The sequence below is a fragment of the Macaca mulatta genome, chromosome 10 (assembly GCF_049350105.2).
Source record: "Macaca mulatta isolate MMU2019108-1 chromosome 10, T2T-MMU8v2.0, whole genome shotgun sequence".
Taxonomy (NCBI): Eukaryota; Metazoa; Chordata; class Mammalia; order Primates; family Cercopithecidae; genus Macaca; species Macaca mulatta.
This window is the reverse complement of record NC_133415.1, coordinates 66,446,548-66,459,668: the sequence shown is the minus strand read 5'-3', so window position 1 is coordinate 66,459,668 and position 13,121 is coordinate 66,446,548. Positions and strand designations below refer to the sequence as shown.

The window sequence follows — 13,121 nt, the reverse complement described above, 5'->3', positions numbered from 1 at the left end:
GTAGCTGGAATTACAGGTGCGCACCACCACGCTCGGCTAATTTTTGTATTTTTAGTAGAGATGGGGTTTCACCATGTTGACCAGGCTGGTCTTAAACTCCTGACCTCAGGTGATCCACCCACCTCAGCCTCCCAAAGTGCTGGGATTACAGGCGTGAGCCACTGCACCCGGCCAACTAAAATCATTTTAAAAGCATATATTGTTTTGCAATACCAGGACATCTGGACATTTTTTCTGTCATAGTTTATCCTTGCAGGCATTGTTAAGCTGTTTCCTCAGCTGTAAACATCATATAACCACAGGTCATGATAGACAAGAAATGTTCCTTGCCAGTTTTAAGATGGAGTTGATTTTAAAATGGTGCCACTCTGGCTCTCCTATGCTCCTGCTTCCCTGACATGATGACATGCAGTCCAGAGGTAGGCAGTTCAGGGCGAGTATGGTGGAGCCTTCGGTCCCAGGTTCATTCCAACTCTTCACTCTGCTGGCTTTAGTATGTGGCTTAGCGCCTGTATTAGGCCATACTTGCATTGCTATGAATACCTTAGACTGGGTAATTTATAAAGAAAAGAGGTTTAGTTGGCTCACGGTTCTGCAGGCTGTACAGGAAGCATGGCACCAGCATCTGCTTGGCTTGTGGTGAGACCTTAGGGAGTTTTTACTCATGGTAGAAGGCAAAGGGGGAGCTGTCAGGTCACACAGTGAGAGTGGGAGGAAGGCGGGGAGGTGCCATACACTTTTAAATGACCAGATCTCGCAAGAGTTCATTCACTGTCACAAAGACAGCACCAGGGAGATGGTGCTAAGCCATTTATGAGTGATCCACACCCACAATCCAATCACCTCCGACCAGGCCCCTCTTCTAACGTTGGGGATTACAATTCAACTTGAAATTTAGAGGGGATAACATCCAAACTATATCAGTGCTCAAGCTCACAGATGGCTGCTACCCTTAAGCTTCATGTCTGTACCTGAAATCACTTGTACATCTACACCACCAATCTTCCTCATTTATTTATTCAACAAATATGTTTTGACAACCTACTCTGTGCCAACACTCTTCTGGCCCTGGAATACAGAAGTGAAAAAAATAAAATAAGGCTGGGTGCGATGGCTCACACCTGTAATCCCAGCACTTTGAGAGGCCGAGGCGGGTGGATCACCTCAGGTCAGGAGTTCAAGACCAGCCTGACCACCCCATCTCTACTAAAAATACAAAAACATTAGCTGGGCGTGGTGGTGGGCACCTGTAATCCCGGCTATTCAGGAGGCTGAGGCAGGAGAATTGTTTGAATCCGGAGGCAGAGGTTGCAGTGAGCCGAGATCACACCATTGCACTCCAGCCTGGGCGACAACAGCAAGACTCCATCTCAAAAAGAAAAAAAAAGAAGAAAATAAAAATCCTTGATCCCTGTTCTTGTGGAGCTTATATTCAATTGGAGAAAACAAAGTAAGTAAGATAAACAAGTGAAAAATGGAGTATAAGTGGTGAAAAGCGTTACAGAGAAAAATAAAGAAAAGGGAACTGGAAGGATGGTGGGGCATCTGGTAATTTTAGACAGGGTGGTCAGGGAAGACCTCACTGAGGAGGTTACATCTGAGTAGAGAACCGAAGGAAGCGATGGGAAAGCCATTTGGATTCTTGAAGAAAGAGCGTTCTAAACATGGGGAAGAATAAATGTAATAGGATGTGCCTGGTTTGTTCAAGGAAGGGTGCAGAGGCCATCATGGCAAGAGTGGAGCAGGTGAGGATAGAGTGCAGGTCAGATGAGGTCAGGAAGGGCAGAGGACAGATCCCACAGGATTTCTACAAATCCTCCATAAGGATTTGGCTTCACTGTGAGAGTAAAGGGAAGCCTTTGAGAATTTTTGGCAAGGAAGTGGCGTAAACTGATCTACAGCTTAACAAGATGGCTTTCGTGGCTGTGCTGAGGATAGCAGAAGCAGAGAGACCAGCCAAGAGACCATTGCAATAATCCAGTTTAGAGGTGATGGTGAGTTAGACCAGGGTGATAGCAATGGAGGTAATGAGGGGTGATAGAATTCTGGATATATTTTGAGGGTAGAACCAACAGAATTTACTGATGTGGGATATGAAAGAGAAAAGACAAGGATAAATCTGAAGCTGGAAGGATGAAACTGACATTTACAAGATGGGGAAGACTGGAGGTGAAGAAGATTTGGCGGAAAATATCAAGATTTCTGTTTTAATTATGAGAAATTGAGATGTTTACGAAACATCCAAGGGCAAGTGTTGAATAGACAGTTGCATCCACAAGTCAGAAATCTGGAGAGAGGTCAAGGATAGACATAAATTTGGGAACCAACAGCAGAGAGAAGATATTTAAAGTCATGAAACTGAATCAGAACTTAAGGGAATTCGTGTAGAGAGTAAAGAGAAGAAGTCTAAGAACTTAGTATGCATGGGGACTCTGGAGAGCAGCAGTCAGGAGGTGAGGAGGAACCAGCAAAGGAGCCTGAAAAGGACCAGATAGGTAGGTGGAAAATCAGGAAGAGTGTGTGAGATTCTGGAAGTCAAGTAAGTAAAGTGTTTCAAAGTGAAGAGAAGATATGACTGACTGTGTGGTATGAGATGAGGACTAAAAATTGGCCATTGGATTTAGCAATGTGAGGTTCCTTGGTCATGTGGGTAAAAGCAGATTCAGGAAAGTGGTGGGGAAGAAACCATGAGGATGAAATGCCAAATTCAACAAGAACAACTAAAATCTGTGGAATAAAATTCACAGGGTAGACAAAAAACCAAAAACAAAAATCCTCAATGAAAGAACAATTACTTCAATCAACAACTTTAACAAATATTTAGTGTTTATCATCTATGTGCCAAGTGATATTCAAAAAATTCATTGGCAATTCAGTGATGAAGAAAACAAAGTACCTACACTTGTGGAGCAGATATTCTATTGGGGTAAAGAGACAATAAACAGCTAAACAAATATACAATGTGTCAGTTGCTGATAAGTGCTTTAAAAATCATACAGAACAGAAAGAGGATAGACAGTGGGGGCAAGTGGGGTGGCAAACTACTTTAGATAAGGTGATCATCAAGGCCTCTCAGATTTATTAGTAGAGAGCTCATCTTATATCAGTTAGAATTGGGATCTTTGAAAAGACTTGTTAAAAAAAAAAAAAAAAATATATATATATATATATATACACGGGCCGGGCACGGTGACTCACGCCTGTAATCCCAGCACTTTGGGAGGCCGAGGCAGGCAGATCACAAGGTCAGGAGATCGAGACCATCCTGGCTAATACGGTGAAACCCCGTCTCCACTAAAAATACAAATATATATATATATTTCTGATGGCAAGTCTGAGTAAATACAAGAGAAGTGACAATTTAATTATCTTTGGCACAAAGATAATTAGGGAATAGAAACTATTATGTTCACTATTATGTCCCCCAATTTAAAATCTACATAAAATGCATGATTTTCTTTTTTTTTTTTTTTGAGACGGAGTCTTGCTCTGTCGCCCAGGCTGGGGTGCAGTGGCCGGATCTCAGCTCACTGCAAGCTCCACCTCCCGGGTTTACGCCATTCTCCTGCCTCAGCCTCCTGAGTAGCTGGGACTACAGGCGCCCGCCACCTCGCCCGGCTAGTTTTTTGTATTTTTTTTTAGTAGAGATGGGGTTTCACCGTGTTAGCCAGGATGGTCTCGATCTCCTGACCTCGTGATCCACCCGTCTCGGCCTCCCAAAGTGCTGGGATTACAGGCTTGAGCCACCGCGCCCGGCCAAAATGCATGATTTTCTAGAAAAAAAAGACAAAGTGCCAAAATTGACTGGAGAAATAGAAAACTTGAGAAGAACAAAAGAAAATACAAAAATTGGTTTAAGGCTGACTTTGTTAGATTTATGTTTAAGATCAGGTCTAAAGACCGGCTGGTTTCTCAGGCCAATACTATCAAAGCTTAAAGGTACAGGTAAGTCTTGCCTTATATAACTTGTTCAGAGAAAAGGCAAAGAAGAAAATAGTCCCAATTTATTCTTTATTTTAGGGTGAAAACTGGCCCAGGATATCACACACACAAAACCAAAATAAAACATAGGCCTATCTTCTTTGTGAAAATAAATGTAAAGATCCTAAGTAAATGACCAATAAACCTTATGTAGCAGTAGTTCCAGAGAACACACCTCAAGCTCAAGCAGAATGTATCATAGAAGGCCACAATGGTTTGGCATTAGCAAATCCATTAATATAATTTACTACATTAACAAGTTAAAGGAGGGGAACGCCTAGTTAATGAAACTAAATACCCACCACTGATGAAAGCTCTTACAAAAATAAGACAAGAAATTTATTTGACATATTAAAGGATATCTGCCAGAAGCCTAACAGAAAAAGCAGAAGAGATGATGGCATATTAGAAGCTTTTCCACTAACGTCAGGAACAAGATAAGGATCACCACCAGTCAGCATTAGGCTTCCAAACCTAACCCATGCAATGACAAGAATTAGAAATTAGTTATAAAAATTAGAAACAAAGAAATAGAACTCTATATATCTCATTCTCAAAACGTCTAAGAAAATTAAGTGGGTAAGTATTAGAATGAATGAGGGCTCAGTAAGATGACTGGTTATAAGACTAATAAAAATTAAATGTTTATCTTTAATAAACAACAATGAATTATAAAATACAAGTAATTAAAATCACAAAATACCTTGAAATAATCCAATTAAGCCATGCATAGACTCTACATGAAGAAAAGTAGACTAGGTGCAGTGGCTCATGCCTGTAATCCCAGCACTTTGGGAGGCTGAGGTGGGAGAATCACATTAGCCCAGGAGTTCGGAACCAGCCTGGGCAACAACAAAGTGAGACCCTGTCTCTACAAAAAATAAAACAAATTAGCCAGGCATGGTGGTGCACGCCTGTGGTCTCAGCTACATGAGAGGCTGTGGCAGGAGGATCACTTGAGGCTGCAGTGAACAGTGTTCATGCCGTTGTGCTCCAGCCTGGGTGACAGAGTGAGATACTGTCTAAAAAAAAAACAAACAAACAAAACAAACACAGTACAAAGTTTTACTGAGAGTCACAAAGGAATGCCTAAACAATTACAAAAACATGGCCGGTCATGGTTCATGCCTGTAATCGCAGCACTGTAGGCGGCCGAGGCGGGCAGATCACCTGAGGTCAGGAGTTGGAGACCAGCCTGACCAACATTGTGAAGCCCTGTCTCTACTAAAAATAGAAAAATTAGCCAGGCATGGTGACCCACCCCAGTAATCCCAGCTACTTGGGAGGCTGAGGCATGAGAATCGCTTGAACCTGGGAGGCAGAGGTTGCAGTGAGCTGAGATGGTGCCACTGCACTCCAGCCTGGGCGACAGACGAGACAGAACCCTGTCTCAAAAATAAAATAAAATAAACAAACAAAACAACAATAATTACAGAAACACGTCATGTTCACAGGTGACAAGAATCAATATTGTAAAGATAATGGATTCCCACAAATTGATGATTAAAAACAGTGCAATACCAATCAAATACCACCAAGATTTGTAAATAGAACTTCACAAGAAGATTGCAAAATTCATATGAAAGAGAACATGTATAAGGATAACTAAGGACAATTTTTACAAGAAGAACAAGGGCCCATCAAATATTTAAAATATACAATAAAGCCAGAGTAATGAAAAAGGTGATATTTGTATAAGAACGAAGAAATCAGTGGAAAGAATAGAGCAAGCAATAGACCCATGTTGGTCCTTTCTTCATGGGAATGGAACAGATGGCAAAAATGACATTTTATACCCATGGGAAAGGATAGGCTAGTTAGACAAAAAGTTTTGGGGAAAATGGATACGTTTTTGAGAAAAAATAAAGTTAAGTATCTCACAATATATAAAACTAATCCCAGATGAAATCTTGGTGGTAGAAAGGCTTTCTTAAGCAAAATTTAAAATGCAATAATCAGCTGGGTGCAGTGGTTCATGCCTGTAATCCCAGCACTTTGGGAGGCCAAGGCGGGAGGATTGCTTGAACCCAGGAGTTTGAGACCAGCCTGGGCAACACAGCAAGACTCTACAAAAAAATGCAAAAGTTAGCTGGGCATGGCGGTGTGTGCCTATAGTCCCAGTTACTTGGGAGGCTGAGGTGGGAGAATCTCTTGAACCTAGGAGTTTGAGGATGCAGTGAATTATGATCACACCACTGCACTCCAGCTTGGGTGACAGAGTGAGAGCCTGTCTCCAGAAAGAAAAAATTAAAAAAAAAAAAAAAATCACAGGAACACAAAACTATCTATTAATATCTATTGATCTATCTATCTAGCATGTGTGTGTAAACAAGCAAAACTTGGAAGGACAGACTTTGTTCTGTACATTTGAAACCAGTAGTAGAGCTTAAATTTGGTGAGGAGGGAAAGAATTGCAGGGGAGTGAAGGTGACATTTTTCTACACAGAGTTTTTGTTTTAATAAGAAGACATTCCAAGATAATTTATATAATTAAATTTTTAAATGACTTCTTTATTATTATATAAATATGTGGCAGGAAAATTAATAGGGAACATTTATTTTCTTTCTTAGACATTTTCAGCATTTTTTCCCCTGATAAATCTGTATTTTTTAGTAGCCAGAAAAAATGCACCAAAGTGGTTTCCATTCTGAAATTATTTTTAATGGTGTTTGGCTCAACCAGCAGAATGATCCAGGCCCATCCGTGTCCTGGCCCAGGGCCCAGGCTCTCTCCCTGGCAGCCAGCGAGGTGTTCTTGCCAGAGCTATCCCAACTGCTGCCTCCCTGGCTGCCAGCATCACCTTGGCTACCTGCAGAGACACTCCTGCCACTGCCTCGTTGGTGGGGAGAGCTCCCTCCTGTTGCAATGCCGATTAATATAAGATGAGTGGAAAAGCAAATGGAGGGCAAATACAGAGGGCCAGGCCGTGCAAAGGAGAAGTCTGTTTCTGCAGCATTGATACCAGGTCCCACGTCAATCTCTCTGAATAATCTGGCCCTCGCAGTTTCTCTTTGGAGAAATTTGAGATACGTTTCCCAGCAGCTGGGTCAAAGGGCCTTTGGATGCAGCGTCTCATTGCATATCCTTTCCCACCTGCACTGGTGTTGCAGACCATGCGGGGCACCTCATCTCTCCCCTACCTCCAGGGGTCTTCTCTGCAGAAGCTTACAGAATGGCTTTAGCTTTCTCTGCCCCCTATGTCCCCTACAACGTATTCTAGTAACTCAGTCCTGGGCCCTCCTGGCTCAAGGGAAGTCCATATGTCCATGAGTGGTTGCAGGAGGGTCGACCCAGCAGACTCACTGAATCACCTTTTCAGATTTGGTGCCTTCTTCCAGGTCTCTTGTCTGGGACCTTCATGCGCCTAAAAGTCTCTTTTGCTGTTTTATTTGAAGCATAGAATTGTAGCCTGAGTCTTTCCTCAGTTTATTTTGTGGTAGATCCTCCTTACCAAGTGTTTATCGTGGTTCCAGTGTATGTGTTGGGGGAGGGGGGTGATTCTAAAGAACACTGCTTGTGAGTCACGCTGCTCTGTTAATAAACCTGTTATGCAGGAAAACCCAGCTGAAAGGCAGATCTGAGTTGCTCACTCCCAGCTGTCAGTAAGTGGATACAATGGCCTTTTCATTGGGTATGAATTTTAGTCTATTATATTTTCTTTAGAAACTAAAATCAGCTGATGAGAAGTTAAAGTAATGCTGAGTTTGTTTCATAAGAAATAAAAACTCGACTCAGGAGGACCGCAGCCATTATTTGTGGCTCACATTCTCTAAATTTCATCTGAAAAGTTGATATTCCAGATTCCTTACATCTCTCCAAGATGCCTAACATCTTATACACACAAAGATGGGGGTTTTTACTCAGCAAGAAAAATATTTATTTTCCTTTTTTTTTTTTTGAGGAGAAAAATACTTATCTTTTCAACCTCATTAATTTTTATGATGGGTAAAATTTTTTCATTATATTAGTCAAAAAGACTCTGGACTGAATAAAGTATAGCACCCAAACCATTTAAAATGGCTTCCTGGCTGGGAAGACACTGCAGTCATCTCAGGGAAGTTTCTGGTCTTGGGAAAAACAAATGACCATTCAAGAAGGGAAACTCAAGAATCCAGGCCTTCCGCACTGCTCTTTTCTCTCTGAAAGCTTTTGGAAGTGGAGCCACACTTTATTTACCGAATATGCACTTCTTGTTTCTTGTAACCATGGTGCTCTAGTTGAGTGTGTCTTATGTCAGACTATTGCTGAGCCAATATTTATCATTTTAGAAATTTCCATGAGTCATAAAACAAACCTGCAACCCTCTTGCTGTACCGTCTATGGGTGTTTCTTTCCTAGAGTTGTTTAAAGTAAAAAGAAAAAATGCTGAACCTAGAATCCAACACTTGACATTTATCAGAACACTGATATACTTTCTCCTGCGTGGAGGTTGCTTCTCTGAAATTTCAAAAACCATTCAGCTCACATCCAAGGTGTGCTGCCTGCTGCCTGAGGTGCCCTGCCTGCCCAGGACTCCAAAACCCTCTCCAGAGGGCCAGGTCTGGGCTAAGAAAGGAAGCTTTAGAGGTTTGCAGAAAGGAAGTGACTCACTGGCTCAAGGGGTGGGAGGGAAGGCTTTCCACAGGATATAGAATAAAAATGAGCAAGCAATTCCTTCCACCTCCGGCGTGGAAATTTTTACTAGGGGACCACCTCTTAATGACTGGGCCTGAATTTAGTGACCACTCACCTCCACTCCCACTTCCAAAAAGAAAAGTAAAGAAAAAGAAAAAAAAAAAAAAAGCAGGACCAATTGCAAGATGTGACGTGTTTGCCTCATTTACAAGTAAGGATGTTGAAGCTAATGCTGTTTGCTCCTTTTGTGTCAATCAGCTCCCTTTCCACAGACATGGATAGTTGGGAGAACAACATTAAGTCTACGATCTAGAAAACGACAGCAACTTATTGCTTTTGCCATTAAAACAAAACAAAACAAAACAAAACAAAAAAACAACCCTCTAGAGCCCTGTTTTGTCTAGAGCCCAAGGCCTAGAGTTTATAAATCAAAATTTAAGAGCCTGCCTTAGTATTACTAGAACAGGATACTTCACAAATTGCTAAGACTGTGCCAGGCACTCAGTATCTCTTCTGTGGAGTTCAAGCATCACCTTTTAGAGCTCTAAACTAAAGGCGTCAAATTAGTCAACATCTTGAGTTTACAGGTGAACCAGTAAACCAGTATTGGTCCATGGCCTGTTAGGAATTCGGTGAGTGAGCATGACCACCTGAGCTCCACCTCCTGTCAGATCAGTGGTGGCATTAGATTCTCACAGGACTGGGAACCCTATCGTGAACTGCTCATGCAGTGGATCTAGGTTGCACGCTCCTTGTAAGAATCTAATGCCAGATGATCTGACGTGGAACAGTTTCATCCTGAAACCACCGCGCCCCCACCATCCCCCTGCCGCCCGTCTGTGGAAATATTGTCTTCCACAAAACCAGTCCCTGATGCCAAAAATGTTGGGGAACTCTGATCTAGAGTTGAAGACCTCACCGAAGGACTGGTAATGGAAATACTGGAGCAAAACAGTTACAGTAAAAGGCACTCAAATTTCAAATCATGACCATTGGCCTTTGGCTATCTGTTTTTGGTGTTTGTTTTCCTTGAATACAACTCAGAGTTCCCTCATCAGGAAGAGCTGGCTTTCTTTGGCTGAACCATCATTTGACATCCCTCCTCCTACCCCCAAGAAGACAGGAAAATTAGGAAGTAAGCCAGAGCAGATCCCAAAAAAATAAAAAAACAAAAAGGAAACCCATTACATATCTACATCTATCTTATGTATCTTGGTCCATAGGGTCTAATTTTTTTTTGGTAGGAACATCAGGCATGCTCTTCCTCCAAATATCCAACTTTGAATAAACTCTCTAGCCATCTCTTCTATATTCATATTCGCCAACATAAGTGAGGAATGATGTCATTAACAAACACTCACTTCCTTCCTCTGTGGATGCTCCACTCATCAAAGATCCAGTAACATCTCCCTGGTGTGATCTGCTGCACCAGGTAGGATCCTGAGAATTCCCAAGGGAACCTGGGCCAAGTTTATCTTGGCATTTCTGTTTTCACTTGTGATCTCCTTATTCATCTTCATATTCCTGGTAGCTAACACGGCCACAGCTGGCACACAGTAGGACTTCAGGAAACATCCGTCAAATCTAAATGAAAAAATGTTCAATTAGATTTGACCGTGGCTTCCCATTGTGAATATAAATAAGATGTCCACCTGCATGTGTTGGTATCACCTCCACATCCCAGCAGGGCTTCAGCACTGCCCTGACATTACCTGGCAGCCTCTGGGGTGGGCCCTTTACTGGTTCTGAGTTTTTCCTGCCTTGCAGTAGCAGTGGGTGAGGCAGAAGTCTGCAGAGAATAATGGGATGAGCTGGGGAAAAATGAGTCCCAACCAGAGAGCTTGCCACGACCAGCCCATTGCTGTCTGTGACATGCTTTTTCCTCCTCTGACTGTCACTTTCCTCCCTTTCTTAACCACCATGTGAACCAGTCCTTTCACTGTTTCTAAAGTGACTTATTCTGAGCTTTTAGAAAAGCTCTCTTGTTTTTACATGTTAAGGTTTAGAGTGAAATTTCTAGTCTTTTCATTCCTATCCTTCATGATTTTATGACTTGTGATTACACTCAATCCTACATGCTGAAGAGTCTGAACTCATTTCATCTTTAAAAAAATACTCCATTTCCTTGTTTGCCTCTTTCTGAATATTTTGTGGTTCATTTTTATTTCTCCGGAAGTACAACAACCAGATCAGAAGTGTAAAAAGAATGTATCATGGAGGCTGAAGCGGTGGCTCACGCCTGTAATCCCAGCACTTTGGGAGGCCAAGGCAGGTGGACCATGAGGTGAGGAGATAGAAGCCATCCTGGCTAATACAGTGAAACCCCCCCGTCTGTACTAAAAATACAAAAAAATTAGCCGGGCACGGTGGCAGGTGCCTGTAATCCCAGCTGCTTGAGAGGCTGAGGCAGGAGAATCGCTTCTACCCAGGAGGTAGAGGTTGCAGTGAGCCAAGATCGCACCACTGCACTCTAGCCTGGGCAACAGAGTGAGACTCTGCCTCCAAAAAAAAAAAAAAAAAAAAAAAAGAATGTATCATGCTTATGAAAAATTGAAGACAACTTGGAGAGATCCCCAGGATATAGTGCTGAATGAATGAATAAAAACAAGCTGCAGTCCTGCATGTATTGCTCAGACCATTCGTATTTTATAAAATGCTCTATATTATAAAGTTCTGGAAGGTTCCGTGTTGATGAGAGGTGTGATGCCCACTGTGACCTTGATGTGTGTATGTAAGGAACTATGGGACTGTTCATTTATCCTTGCACTGGATTTGCTTTTTAGAACATTTCCCAAAAACTTTCCTGAAATATTTAACGTATTAGATGGGCTTCAGGGCAGTTCATGAGCTCCCTAAGATTATAGGCCAAACTTTGTGAGTAGAAACAAACGTCCATCTTTCTAGAGAGAGGGTTTATACTTTTGTGTTTTTTTGTTTTGTTTTGTGTGCGTGTGTTTTTTGTTTTTGAGACGGAGTCTCTCACTGTCACCCAGGCTGGAGTGTAATGGTGCGATCTCGGCTCACTGCAACCTCCGCCTCCTGGGTTCACGCGATTTTCCTGCCTCAGCTTCCCAAGTAGCTGGGATTACAAGTGCACACTACCACATCAGGCTAATTTTTTGTATTTTTAGTAGAGACAGGGTTTCACTATATTGGCCAGGCTGGTCTCGAACTCCTGACCTCGTGATCTATCCACCTTGGTCTCCCAAAGTGCTGGGATTACAGGCATGAGCCACCACGCCCAGAGGATTTATAAGAATCCCACGCCGGGCCGGGCGCGGTGGCTCAAGCCTGTAATCCCAGCACTTTGGGAGGCCGAGACGGGTGGATCACAAGGTCAGGAGATCGAGACCATCCTGGATAACACGGTGAAACCCCGTCTCTACTAAGAAATACAAAAAACTAGCCGGGCGAGGTGGCGGGCGCCTGTAGTCCCAGCTACTCGGGAGGCTGAGGCCGGAGAATGGCGTGAACCCGGGAGGCGGAGCTTGCAGTGAGCTGAGATCCGGCCACTGCACTCCAGCCTGAGCTACAGAGCGAGACTCCGTCTCAAAAAAAAAAAAAAAAAAAAAAAAAGAATCCCAGGCCGGGAGCGGTGGCTCATGCCTGTAATCCCAGCACTTTGGGAGGCCGAGGCAGGCGGGTCACGAGGTCAGGAGTTTGAGACCAGCCTCGCCAGCACAGCGAAACTGCATCTCTACTAAAAAATACAAAAACTTAGCCAGGTGTGGTGGTGTGTGCCTGTAATCCCAGCTGCTTGGGAGGCTGAGGCAGGAGAATTGCTTGAGCCCAGGAGGCAGAGGTTGCAGTGAGCCGAGATTGCGCCACTGCACTCCAGCCTGGGTAACAGAGTGAGAGTCTGTCTCAAACAAACAAACAAACAAAGAATCCCAAAGGGAATATATATGGCCCAAGAGGGACTAAGAACCACTGGTTGAGATAATTGTACCACTTTATACTCTGTTTCTCATGGTTTAACTCAAGAAGCATGCTATTATCTGAAAAACATACATAATTGGTCAATCTTTAATGTTATAAAATAGTGGCATATGACTTTCACTCTACCATAAAGACTAATAATCAATAATGTTACCATGTGGCACTGTATCCTTCCCACGAATATACTTAAATATATTTAGCCTTTTCCTAAAATAGATGCCAGGGCCCTTGGGGCTGTCTGATCCATCAGCACCAGGCTATGGGCAGTAAGGAATGTTCAGAATGTATTTTCTACAGCTTCTATTTCTTTTGCTTTGCCAATTAACCTCATCTGTGGTGGTAAGCAAGTAACAAGACATACCTCATTTCTCTTGTTCAGCCTCACTCACAGGTGCTGTGTCATGTGGCCTGATGGTAAAGGGCTTGGGATCAGATCCTGTACTCCTCTGGGCTCCCAAGGAAAGTCTCTTCACCTTACCCCATCTGTGGGATGAGGCCAGTGATAATATCTACCTGTGGCAGTCACTACTGGTTATCTCCCAATATCCATTTTCCCCTTCTTCCTTAGTAAAGGAACAACAATGTC

The 13,121-nt window shown here is 42.8% G+C and overlaps 1 protein-coding gene across 4 annotated transcripts in view; it reads right to left on the bottom strand.

The window, feature by feature from the left end:
• The window catches only part of BFSP1 (beaded filament structural protein 1), a 79,484-nt gene that overhangs the window by 58,984 nt on the left and 7,379 nt on the right, over positions 1-13,121 (bottom strand). For all 4 annotated transcript variants that reach the window (XM_077951151.1, XM_077951146.1, XM_077951148.1 and 1 more), the window contains 2 exons: positions 12,897-13,018; positions 9,958-10,180 (listed from right to left, as the gene is read on the bottom strand). Coding sequence is in view for 3 of the 4 variants with exons in the window: in XM_077951146.1 (XP_077807272.1) it covers positions 9,958-9,985 (28 nt within the window). In the remaining variant the exon portion in view is untranslated. The remainder of the gene's footprint in view (positions 1-9,957; positions 10,181-12,896; positions 13,019-13,121) is intronic.